This window comes from Chelonia mydas, chromosome 3 (genome assembly GCF_015237465.2).
Source record: "Chelonia mydas isolate rCheMyd1 chromosome 3, rCheMyd1.pri.v2, whole genome shotgun sequence".
Lineage (NCBI taxonomy): Eukaryota > Metazoa > Chordata > Testudines > Cheloniidae > Chelonia > Chelonia mydas.
The window spans coordinates 87,127,724-87,140,071 of NC_057851.1; the positions used below are offsets into that span (position 1 = coordinate 87,127,724).

Sequence of the window (12,348 nt, forward strand, 5' to 3'; positions counted from 1 at the left end):
GCACAATTCGATCACTGCCAGTGTAATCCATGTAGCACTTATATCAGAAAAAATTCAATGGGCTGCTTTCCTCTTCTAACACACACCCACACTTTTCCTATTCTATATTTCCAGGAGTGGCTACAATGTAATAGGCACTTTCTGAACAGAAGTAGGCATCTATGCCCTCTTCCTACTCTGAGGAGCTCACAGTGTAAGGACAGACTAGTAAACCGAGAGCAGGGTATGGGGAAGGGGGGTAACAGCTGAGGCTAAAGACACTTAGGAAAACTGTGTTCCAGCTCAAAGGAGTTGCCTATAGTTGCGCAAGACGGTTTTAACCATGTTTCAGATGCATCCCATTTGTTTTCAGCTTTCCTCTTCTGCAGCTGTTCAGCATGCTCTTGATAAAGGTAAAGCTACATATTCAGTGTTCCTGAACATGCTATTACACCTCCCTGCTCCCCAGTTCTTGTTTCGACTGACAGTTAAAGAGGAGGGAGATTGGATCATTCTGTCAAGTCACATTACTGGGGTGTATCTACACTGCAGTCGGAAGCCCACCTCCTAGCCTGGGTAGACAGACTTACACTAGGTTTGCTTGAGCTAGAGCACTAAAAACAGCAGTGTGGATGCTGCAGCATGGGTGGAGGCTCAAGCTAGCCACCCAAGGACTGATCCAGGGGACTCAGGTGATTGGCCCAAGCTGCCATCTGTGCCACGGCATGCACACCGCCATTTTTGGTGTGCTAGCTTGAGTAGTGTTAGCGAGTCTGTCTACCCCGTCTGGGAGGCACACTCCCAGCTGCAGGGTAGACATGCCGTGGGTTGCCTAGTGAGTTCGTCTCACATTCCAAGATTTGGAACTGAATATAGATTTTGTCTTAGTTGAGTCACTGAAGGAGGGTGATCCAGAATTTAAATATGTTAAAATGTTTAACGTGATTGACTGTCTCAGTTAAGGAAAGGCCCAAGACTGGACATTAACAAGTGTTATGAGGGGAGCTCAGCCCTTAGTGATTTCCACAAGGTCATGAGTGAATTAGTGGCAGGGACAGAAATAGAACCCATGTTTCTCGACCTCCATTCCTATGGCCTAACCACAAAGCCATGTTTGCCCACCTTAGACCATGCTGTTGCTAGGGGGCTACACAGCTGAAATTACCTTCACTGCCACTTTGGATTCCCCACTTCCAGCTCCTGTGGTATCTACTGCAGTCCCTTCGTACACCTCTCCAAAGGCTCCACTTCCCAGCAGATTATGCAAATTCAGTTTGTCCCGAGGAAAGGCTGGCAAGCATTCAATCTCAGCCCTAGTGGGGAGAGTGCTACAAAACAGTATGGCTTGTTAGAGCTTTCAAAATAAATAATCATTCAAATAAATATGTGGTTGAGGAATATTCTCAACATTTTGCCTTAAACAAATTTGGTACAGTTTGTCTCAAACTCAGTTCACAAAAGACTAAAGTGATGCACAGGATTTTTGCATGCCCTCTGCAGAGGAGGGAATTACACCTCTTGTGTACCTAGAGCCAGATTTATACACGTCACAGCACAGAAGATGCTGAGAATTCATGGACTGATATTTCAGGGTATCCCAATGGGAGCAGCTGGGTCCTACGCTCTTTTGAAAAGCTGGACCTTATCTAGGTGCCTAGATGGAAGCTGAACTCTTTTAAAAATCTGGCCCCATTTGTTGGCATTGAGTCACTTTCTCTGGGCCTGATTCTCTGAGTGCTGGGCACTCACAGCTCTCACTGCCTTCACTCATAGTTTTAGGCGCTCGGCATCTGTGAAAATCGGGCCCACGAAGGTCGGCTAAATTTTCTGCTCTGTAAGTAGCTTTTACACGTCACAATTACATACCTCACAGCGTAGCAAGCATTAGACAATCCCACAGCATCAGCCAGCCCCCTAAGTTGATCTAATTCTTTATCTTCCCTGACGAGCACTATCTGCCCATTCTGCGCAGACTTTCTGAACTTCCATATTCTGTGCCAGACTGGAAGGGAAAAGCAGAACACAGGAGATTGCACTTTGACATCCTTTTACACAAGTAAACTGAATAATTACATTTGTTTTTCCTCTATATCATAGACCCTTTTCTAGTCCCTTTCCTGCATTTGGGTTTATACATATGATCAGTGACATATCTGACAAAACGATTATTAACCATACCAGTGTGAGTTTACAATGCAAGAATGCAACTACACCCTCAGCGTCCCTCTACTCTCCCTGCAGAGAACTAAAATCATTACAACGAAACTTGCCACTGTGAGCATAACTGGTAATCTCTGGTGACCCAAAACATGAGCATTCCCAGGTCCCTTCTAGCCCCAGGTCTTCTGCATGGGGGCTATACAGCACCACCTAGCAGAGATCCAAGTTCGTACTGTGCTGAGTGTTGGAATCAGCCAGGGCTAAGGCCATGAAACGTGCTCCAGTGATTGCTTGGCACCTCACAAGATCTAGCTCTAAAATACCAGCTGGTCCTTCTCTTACATTTCTGATTTGTTTCCTTTTGTTGTGGTCTGGCAGACCCACAAGATATATTAAACTTTGTAATCACATACCAAAAGCAAACAGTGCAATCACAATGAAGATGAACGCAATCACTCCAGTCACAACAGCTGTGATAATGGTTGCCTCTGGGTGGGGCATAGCATCTGTTAAGGAAGAAACGAGTCGTTCACTGACAATGCAATGTGGGTGAGCAGTACTGAGCTAAGCAAAACTGTGGCTTTTTCTACACTGCACTTTCGTGAAAAATGACAAAAGTTTTAATGACAAAAAGCGCTTTGTCAGCGGGAGCCGCCCTCCTGTCGATGAAGCTACTGACCCTTGGTCAGGGTCATTTGATTTTGTTGCCGGCAGAGCTCTCTCCTGGCGACAAAGGGCGGCTATACTGCGCACCTTACAACGGTGCGGCTGCAGCGGCACAGACATGCCGTTGTAAGGTGTGCAGTGTAGACAGAGCCTGTTAGAACTCCCGCTCTGTGCCATTCCTCTACCCTCCGACTGTTGTAAATGAAAGACGAGCGCAGAGCCGTTGAACAGTTAGGAGGGGATTTTCAAAAGCCTCAGTGCATGCCTATGTCTGTTCCCACTGAAGTCAACGGTAAAACTCTCATTGATGTCAATGGGAGCAGAATTGAGCAAACGCTGAGCTCCTCTGCACCCCACCCTTACTTCATTCCATATCCCACGGCATCTCCAGACAGTGTAGAGAAACATATCCAACCCAGTGATAGCAAGTGCAGATAGAATTTGGCCCCAGTGTTTCTTTGAAAAGAAAGTTAGCCCTAGCACTTCCAACTGGGAATCTTCACAGAAACACTGCTATTAATTGCCATGTACACATTGTACACTATAGATGCGACAACATCTTCATACAAACAGTTGTCTCTGTTCATAAATCATTGGGATTGCCCTGACTAAAAATGATTTGTGTTGGTGATCGACCATTTCAATGTTAGCTTATTCACCAAACAAAAAGTACAGCACATACCTTTCACCAACACGACCTCGTCACTGATGCCACTGTATGCACCCAGTCCCAGCATATTTGCAGCTGCTGCTCGAAACTGGTAAGTTCCTACTAGGTTCTTGGCCTTCCATGTGCATATATTGCTGCAAGAGCCATTGTAAACCACCTCCCAAGAAGGCTTCATTTCGCTTGTGTTCCGGGACCCCTTCCTACAAAGCGCACAGCAAAACAACAGAGATATATTAGCTAGTATGTGTTATTTACAGCTCCTGCCATACATCATTTCAACAGCATGGCCTACGTGAAGACTCTCTTCGTGCACATGTTCCATACTCAGTACCATTCCATTCATGTGGGTTTGGCTGCAGAAACACAGTGATATTAACATGCCGTTCCAGTAACGCAGGAGATGACACCTCTTTAGCCTGGCATAGAAAATGAAATGCCAGCATGTTTTGGACATACACGGCGAGGGCATCCTTTCTGCTGTTTTAATATGCAGCTCATAGCTAGGATCTCAGAACATTGTTATTTCATTTTAGGCAAAACTCTTCATTTATTCTTTGTACTATTAGAGGTTTTAGTTCTCTCGGGCCTAGAGCAGTTCAGTGCCCCTTGTGTATCAGGTTTCACAAGCTAATAAAGAAAGCATGTCATTGGCAGGGAAGACACAATCCTTTAGCTAGCCAGTTTCCCACAGTATCTGCTGGCTGCCGGGCATATTGCTTCCTTTTTAAGTTGGCTTTGACTGGATCGCTTAACACAAATTCAGAGCGGATTATACACCATCTGAAGAAGGAGCATATATTAGATTTGTAGGGCATGTCTGAATCGTCATTTCATGTTACATGATACAGGTATACTTCATGTGAAATGGACTTGTACTGTATGCCAACAAACCCCACAACTCACTCTAAAGCAGAACAACAGAACAAAAACGTCTAGCCCAGAAAGCCACGTGGAAACTAAATGTATATGTTATTGGGTTATTCATGTTACTGACAGAGCTCTGTGAAAATCAATGGGTATCCTCAAGGATATTATGCAAATAGTTTCTTTAGTATTGATTAGCTGGGTTCACAGTTACCTAACTGGGTTCAAATGAACCTTGGACACATTGCAAAACTCAGTTGAAACCATTGACTTTCTCCTGGTTTTACATCAAAACCACATGAGAAAAGTAAATTTCACAGAACTGATGAAAAATCAAAAATGAATTGTGGATTGATTATGGGCTGCTTTGGAGCCAGGAGAATACAAAGCTTGTGACTGTGCATAACCCTTACATGAGATAAGGCTCCTCATCATGCCTGTCCTCACCTTGGACTCCCACACATGGGTCAGGTGCAATCTGGCCTTTAGCAGATCAAAATCTTCAGGTCTCATCTATCTCAGTTATCGTATGCAGTTCAGTCCTGCCGTGTACTCACAGAACTGTGGTAGAAGCTTACAACACCAGGAAGATATGCCTGGATGAAAGCTTATGCTGCTGAAGTACGCCAGCCTCTGGCAGTGCTGTCAGTCTTTCGCTATCATGAGCACAACATTAACTTGGGAAAAACAATGCACTGAGTTTTATTTTTTGGTTCTTTCCCTAACCCCTAATCTACAAAATGTCATACAAATATCCCAGCAGAAGAAACCCCTTTGATATTATGCAATGTATTAATCTTCAGGAGATTTAATACTTACATTGACTCTGGAATGCCCTGACAAGATTCCCCTCCAGATTCCTTATCAGGAATTGGAAGAACCAAAGACAACTCTTCCTACAAAAAAATATCCTAGGCTATACAGTTAGCCCATCTGATCCCAGAACGAGACTTTTTAAAGTCTTAGCTACTGCTGTGTAGATGCCTATGAGTATAGATAGACACGTTCACTAAAGCTAACCATTTGCAAGAGGATTAATTCAAGGAGTTCCCAGTAACCTGGAACATTTAATGCCCTTGTCTGACAACTAATTAACATTTCCCCCCAGATTCCTCTGGATAATGAGGTATCTATACTTCAATTAGTGATGAATATGCATTAATTGACTCAGAGGTTTGATTTGGAAAAGCGTCCAAAACTTCGTCTGATTAACCAGTTTATCCAAACAGATCTATGTATCTGGGAAATGGTCTGAAAATCTTATTAGAACTAGTTTTCTTATGAGATTTCTAGAGCTTTCTGGTTTTGTCTGAGTTTATCAGAGTCAGAAATACTGAGAGGATAGCCTTTCCTAAGACATTTCTTAAGCCTCAAGGAGCTGACTGAGGAGATATTAGAGCCATTAGAGATTATCTTCAAAAACTAATAGAATATGGGACAGATTCCAGAGGACTGGAAAAGGACAAATTTAGTGCCCATCTATAAAAAGGGGAATAAGGACAACCTGGGGAATTACAGACAAGTCAGCTTAACTTCATTACCTGGAAATATAATGGAGCAAATAATCAAGCAATCAATTTGCAAACACCAAAAAGATATAAGGTGGTAAGTAACAATCAACATGGATTTTTCAAGAACAAATCATGTCAAAGCAACCTAATAGCCTTCTTTGACAGGGTAACAAACCTTGTGGATGGGGGTGAAGCATTAGATGAGGTATATCTTGACTTTAGTAAGGCTTTTGACGCTGTCTTACATGACCTTCTCATAAACTACAGAAATACAACCTAGATGGAGCTACTATGAGGTGGGTGCATACTTGGTTGGAAAACCATTCCCAGAGAGTAGTTGTTAGTGGTTCACAGTCAAACTGGAAGGGCATATCAAGTGCGTCCCACAGGGATTAGTCCTGGTTCTGGTTCTGTTCAATATCTTCATCAATGATTTAGATAATGGCATACAGAGTACACTTATAAAGTTTGCAGATGACATTAAGCTGCGAGGAGTTGCAAGTGCCTTGGAGGATAGGATTAAAATTCAAAATGATCTGGACAAACTGAAGAAACTGTCTGAAGTAAACAGGATGAAATTTAATAAAGACAAATGCAAAGTACTCCACTTAGGAAGGAAAAATCAATTGCACACATACAAAATGGGAAATGACTGCCTGGGAAGGAGTACTGTGGAAAGGGATGTGGGGCATAGTGGATCATAAGCTAAATATAAGTTAACAGTGTAAGACTGTTGCAAAAAAAGCAAACAACATTCTGGGATATTAGCAGAGGTGTTGCAAGAAAGACATGAGAAGTAATCCTTCCACCCTGAGCTGATAAGACCTCAGCTGGAGTATTGTGTACAGTTCTAGGTGCCACATTTCAGGAAAGATGTGGACAAACTGGAGAAAGTCCTGAGGAGAGCACCAAAAATGATTAAAGGTCTAGAAAACATGGCCTGTGAGGGAAGATTGAAAAAACTGGATTTGTTTTGTCTGAAGAAGAGAAAACTGAGAGGGGACATGATAACAGTTTTCAAGTACATAAAAGGTTGTTACAAGGAGAAGGGTGAAAAAATTATTCTCATTAACCTCGAAGACAGGACAAGAAGCAATGGGCTTAAATTGCAGCAAGGGAGGTTTAGGCTGGACATTAGTAAATATTTCCTAAATATCAGGGTAGTTAAGCACTGAAACAAATTACCTATGGAATCTCTGTCATTGGAGGTTTTTAAGAGCAGGTTAGACAAACACCTGTCAGGAAATGTCTAGTTATCACTTAGTCCTGCCTTGAGTGCAGGGGACTGGACTAGATGACCTCTCGAGGTCCCTTCCAGTCCTACACTTCTATGATTCTATTATTTCAATATTATCTTCACATACATAAGGAAGACTTAGCCATAAGAAAGACTAAAAGCTCCTTGGGTCTCTGGCCTAAATTTTCAAAATTGATTTTGAGTGTTTTAGGACATTTTAATTTTTGGAAGCCTGAGACACCTCAGAGGGGGTGATTTCCATAATGAATTGAGCAGCAGCCCTCTGAAAATCAGATCCCTTAAAACTGTGTCAAGTTGAGTACCCAAAAAATTGAGGGACCTAACATTTCTAGTCACTTTGGAAAATTTGGAATCTCATCATGAGCTCTTCAGCCTACCTCTTCTGTTAGTAAGCACAGGTTAGGAATAAGCTGAAAGCCCGAATTCCCCCCTTCAGCCACAAATCATATGGGTGATCTTCCTTCCCATCTTGCTTGAAAACAAGATGTGCAGGGGCATGTAAATACAATTTCAAAACCAAGGATATTAAACATTTAGAAATTTCTAAAATGGCTTGAGTTCAATTTGGGATTTGGGCCGGAATGTAGGTTCATTAGTATTTAATCTGAACCTATTTCCTACTTTGTTACTGTAAAACATTCTGCTGGATACCCGTATACAAATGAACCATCGATCATTTGCTAGCAGGAGCGTGCTCTGCAATTCACTTACCTGCTTTCTAAAATGTGGTAGGTAAGATTGCTTCCATTGTCTTCAGCTTTTTCCCACTGTACAAAATTTTTATTCTCCTCTGCTATTTTGGGGATTCCTGGTTTACTTGGAACTCCAGCTATTGTGCAAAGTGAGAAAATGGAGAATTCTGAAAAGACAGTATTTTACTACACACATTTCATATTCTGAGAAAAAAGTGACAAGAGCAAGGGCTAGAGCAAAACTTAAACATGCACCGGGGTGTTGAGACATGGGAAGGAACTGAAGACTTGTAGACTCTGGTCTAAAAGGCTACTCATGGAAAAGGAACCTTTGGACTTTTATTCGTGATGGAAAACTTCATAAGGTTCTTTCACACACACTCAGACTTCTGCTTGGATTCATGAGTTCTTATAACATTAAAGTAGTTCATTTCAATTCCACTCTCTCCTTCCCCGTCTCCCACCTTTGAAAGAGTCCTCCAATTTTATTTTTGGCAGATATTTATTTTGTGCTTTTTTTTTTTGGAGTTCACACAGAGAGAAATCAGTGATTCTTATAAGATGATTATTATGTGGCAAAGCACCCTGAAAATGTTTACTTTCACCCTCAGAATAGTGTTAATCTAGGATCAGATGATTTTAAGGGCTTACCCCTAGTTTTAAAGCTTCCTGGAGGTGAGGTGCTTTTTGCTCCGGTTATGTAAATGACTGCTGCTCGCACAAAGTAGTTGGTGTCAGGACGAACTCCCGTGAGATGACATTTATACATGGGACCTTCCGTACACGTAATGTTTGCAGGACAAAACCAGCCGTTTTTTGTTTGCCACTAGAAAAATAAAATATCATCTGAGTCAATAGTCTCACTCTGTGAGGGCCTGATCCAAAGTCCATTGCAACCAACAGAGTCTTTCTATTGACTTCAGTGGCCTTGGCATGTGGCCCTTAAAGAAGTGTGTATACAAACATAAGTATTGAGAGGCTCCTGAGGCTGGAGAGCATGAACTACAAACCCTCTTCCGACAGACCAAGGCCACCCAGAAATTTGATGTTATTCTTCTGAGATCTACAAGGCCTAGAAATCACAGGGGACAACAGAGTGGGTGGCACCTGCATAGGTGTGCCAGTGCAGGAGAGACCATAAGCAGCCTGCTCCTTCCACACCTGTGTTTGGCCAGTACCTTTGGCTTGCTGTGAGCTTTGCTTGCCAGGCTGTCCCTAAGTGAAGCCATCGCGATTATGATCAGCTCTGTTAAGACATTCATGCAGTCTAGTAGCGCCTATGTTATTTTCTGACTATCGTGGTTCAGACATTAAACCCGAAGTTGCCATGTATATAGCTACTGTTGTAGCATTTACTTCATAGTGCACGCTGCAGGACTGATTTCTTTCCCCAGCAGTTTCTTTCTAGGCCTGCCCCAGGTAGGAGATGAAAATAAAATTCATAGACTGTTTTAAAAAAATTATTTCAACATTTAAAAAAATTGAAGCCCACCTATTTCTTTCTAACCATGGCACACGCTGGAGAGTGCATAAGGGGGCTATTCCTTCCCCAAGAGGTTCTGGATGACTCCGCCAAAAATCTTTTGGATCTCCTGGAGAATGCCTGCTGCAGCGGCAGTTCTCCCTCGTTCCTGGCCAGTGCTGCCTTCACCTTGCCCCTTGTTGGGGTACTACGACTGGCAGTGACATTATGGTGCCTGAATTACCCGGTGGGACTCCCTGCAGCCTTCCCTCATTCCCCACCCTCTATAAGGCTGGGCAGAATCTGGCCTTTCATCCAAAAAGAAAAGGGTATTTTTTACCTTCTGCACTTCAAACCAGAATTTGGTTATGTTGCCATGCAAAGGAGACCTCCATTCTAACTGACAACTGGTGTTTCGGGCAATTATATTCCCTGGGACAGGTGGAGTCTCAAACGTTGCTGCAAACACAGGGGCACTCTCAGAAAACCAGTTCTTCTCTGCATGAAAAGCAAGAACCTAACAGGAGAAACAATGAAACATACAGTCTCAAGCCACTCTGAAAACTGCATTTGATTTGGTTTTGGTGGCTGTTGTTATGACAATGTGAATGCTCCCTTCCATCATTCAAGTACCTTGGCACATTACTTAACTGCTTTAAACAACATTGATACTCAGGGGAAGATTAAGACTATGTCTGGCCTGAATCCAAACATTCTGGGCCTTCCCACTAACACTCTGGGGACCCTGAGACAGAACTCCTCTTGGCCACGAGCCCCATCCAACAGACTCTTCTTAGCTCCCCAGTTCATCTTTCCCACAGAACTGCTCCCCTCATATTCTTTCCTTGAGGGACACAAGCATTCACGCAAACCTTTGGATGGCGTTTTGACACCTACCGAGTCTTCTCCCTAGGTTTAAAATCACCAGTTAAAATATCACCTATTCTGTCCATATAGGTCTCCTTCCTTTGTCTGCAGCCTGCCTGGACAGTGTCATGAATAGCATCACACTTCAGTGGAATTCAATGAGCCACAAGGAATTGCGGCATTTTTACCAACTAGATGTTAAGGACCATTCCCTGCACTCCTCTCTCTGAGGCACATCCTAATTTGAGAGACGTTTTTCTCCTAAAATCCACCAAACAGCCAACGCGCTGCACGCATTTTTAAGACCCTTGTTAACCTGTCCTTGCTAATACTAAAGAAATACCAGAATTTGTGTATTGTTCCTCCAGTTGCAGTATGCTTTTTTTAAATTTTATAAACTGCTGAAAGGTGGAATCCACTTTTATGAGTCTGTCAACTTTCAGTGAAATAATCAAGTATAGTTCTATGGAAAAAAACAGAAAACCCTGGATGCCACAAAGGGACTGAGGCATTGCGATGCTCAGCTTCCCAATGCTTAACGTTTAGGTGACTAAAAAATCACAGCAACAACACCATGATGCACAAAGCCTGAATTAGGTGCGAAGGCTAATATGTGTGAAGAGACAAGCACCTTACAATGAGAGCCTCAAAAGCCAGCATGCTAAGTGGGGAGCCGCCTTAGCAAGCCTGTAGGAGATGCTGTGGAGAGGGGTATGCCCTAAAGCCCTGCCCTTCTCTCCGAGATAGGCTCCTGAGTTCATGCTGCAGGGAGGCACCTATCTCTGCTTAAAGAAAAGGAGGACTTGTGGCACCTTAGAGACTAACAAATCTATTTGAGCATAAGCTTTCTGCTTAGTGATCCACAGCCAAGAACCCTCTCCTAGAGTCAGGCAGTGTAGCCACCTAAGTCATTTTTTGTGAGAGTGAGACAGACACCTGCTTCACTCCACACAAAATGCATGAGGAGGTCTGGTGACACCTTATACCTTTTACCCCAGTCATTGGAGCACTCACCTGGGGTGGGGAGACCCAGGTTTAATTCATTCTTCTGTCTGATAGGGGAAAAGGAGCCTCCCACACCATTCAGGACAGTGCACTAACCATTGAGCTATGGGATATTCTGATGTGGGGCTCTCTCAGTCTCTCTGTTGAAGCTGTACCAAAGTGGATTAAATAATGAAAGAGCTATTGGGCCAGAGAGAGAGCACGAGAGAATGATTCTGTAGCCTGGTGGTTAGGGCATGCATATGGAAGACCTAGGATCCAGTCCCACTGCTCCAGTGACTTTACTTACACACAGCGGAAGAGCGTCAACAGGAGAGACTGAGGGAGTGCTATATCATGATATCCCATAGCTCAACTGTTAGAGCACTCACCTGAGATGTGTGGGAGACCCCTGTTCAAATCCTTTTTCCCCCCAAAGGCAGAGGTGGGAATGGAACTCAGGTCTCCCATCTCCCAGGTGAGTGCTTTGGCCAGGGAGCTAAAAGCTGCAAGGTGAGTACCACCACCGACCAGATTTTGAAAGGGTCCCAACCCTGCAGGCAGCCTCTGAGCATGCCTTCCAAATCAGGCACCACACACTTATCCTTCATTTATCTCCCTCCCAGTCATGGATCGTCCTGGGGCTTAGGGAGGAAACAGGCTTCCAAATGCCTAGAGTGAGGCAGCAGAGTGCATGCTGGGGAGGAACTCAGGCACCAAGGGAACTTTTACCCTGACAATTTAGGCATCAAGTGAGTTTAGCACCTACAGCGTTAGGCAGAAGTTTTCTGGATCTCAGTAGAGCCTAAATGCCAGACATAGGCACCTAAGCCTGGAGTTCTTGGTAAGTACCTCGGTAGATCTGGATCAAACAGCTTTTTGGAAGAACTAGAAATTTTCCATTTTTCATTGAATAAAAAATATTTTAATAATAATAACAATAATACTAATAATAGGCCAAAGACCTGATCCTACTGCCAGTGGAGTTAATGGAAAGTCTCCCATTGACCTCAATGGATCAGGATGGAAGTTTTGCAGTGGGACTTCACGATTTGACCCAATAACATTTTACATTTATATAGCTCCGTTTAACCCATTTGAACTCAAACTGCTGCATATACAATAGGACTGAAAAACTCTACGTTGCAGGGGGAAGGTTGGCAGCCATCTGATCAACTCACAGCGTGCTGTATTACAGTGCCAAGAGGAGAAGTACTGGCTAAAAATATCGCAAC

The 12,348-nt window shown here is 43.4% G+C and overlaps 1 protein-coding gene across 1 annotated transcript in view; it reads right to left on the reverse strand.

Annotated features, from left to right (window-relative positions):
- ROS1 (ROS proto-oncogene 1, receptor tyrosine kinase) overlaps positions 1 to 12,348 on the reverse strand; it is a 110,366-nt gene that overhangs the window by 28,976 nt on the left and 69,042 nt on the right. Inside the window, exons 31-37 of the mRNA XM_043543138.1 lie at positions 9,603 to 9,779; positions 8,452 to 8,626; positions 7,820 to 7,937; positions 3,488 to 3,675; positions 2,553 to 2,645; positions 1,846 to 1,981; positions 1,145 to 1,307 (exon numbers count right to left, since the gene is read on the reverse strand). Coding sequence (XP_043399073.1) covers positions 1,145 to 1,307; positions 1,846 to 1,981; positions 2,553 to 2,645; positions 3,488 to 3,675; positions 7,820 to 7,937; positions 8,452 to 8,626; positions 9,603 to 9,779 — 1,050 coding nt within the window. The remainder of the gene's footprint in view (positions 1 to 1,144; positions 1,308 to 1,845; positions 1,982 to 2,552; positions 2,646 to 3,487; positions 3,676 to 7,819; positions 7,938 to 8,451; positions 8,627 to 9,602; positions 9,780 to 12,348) is intronic.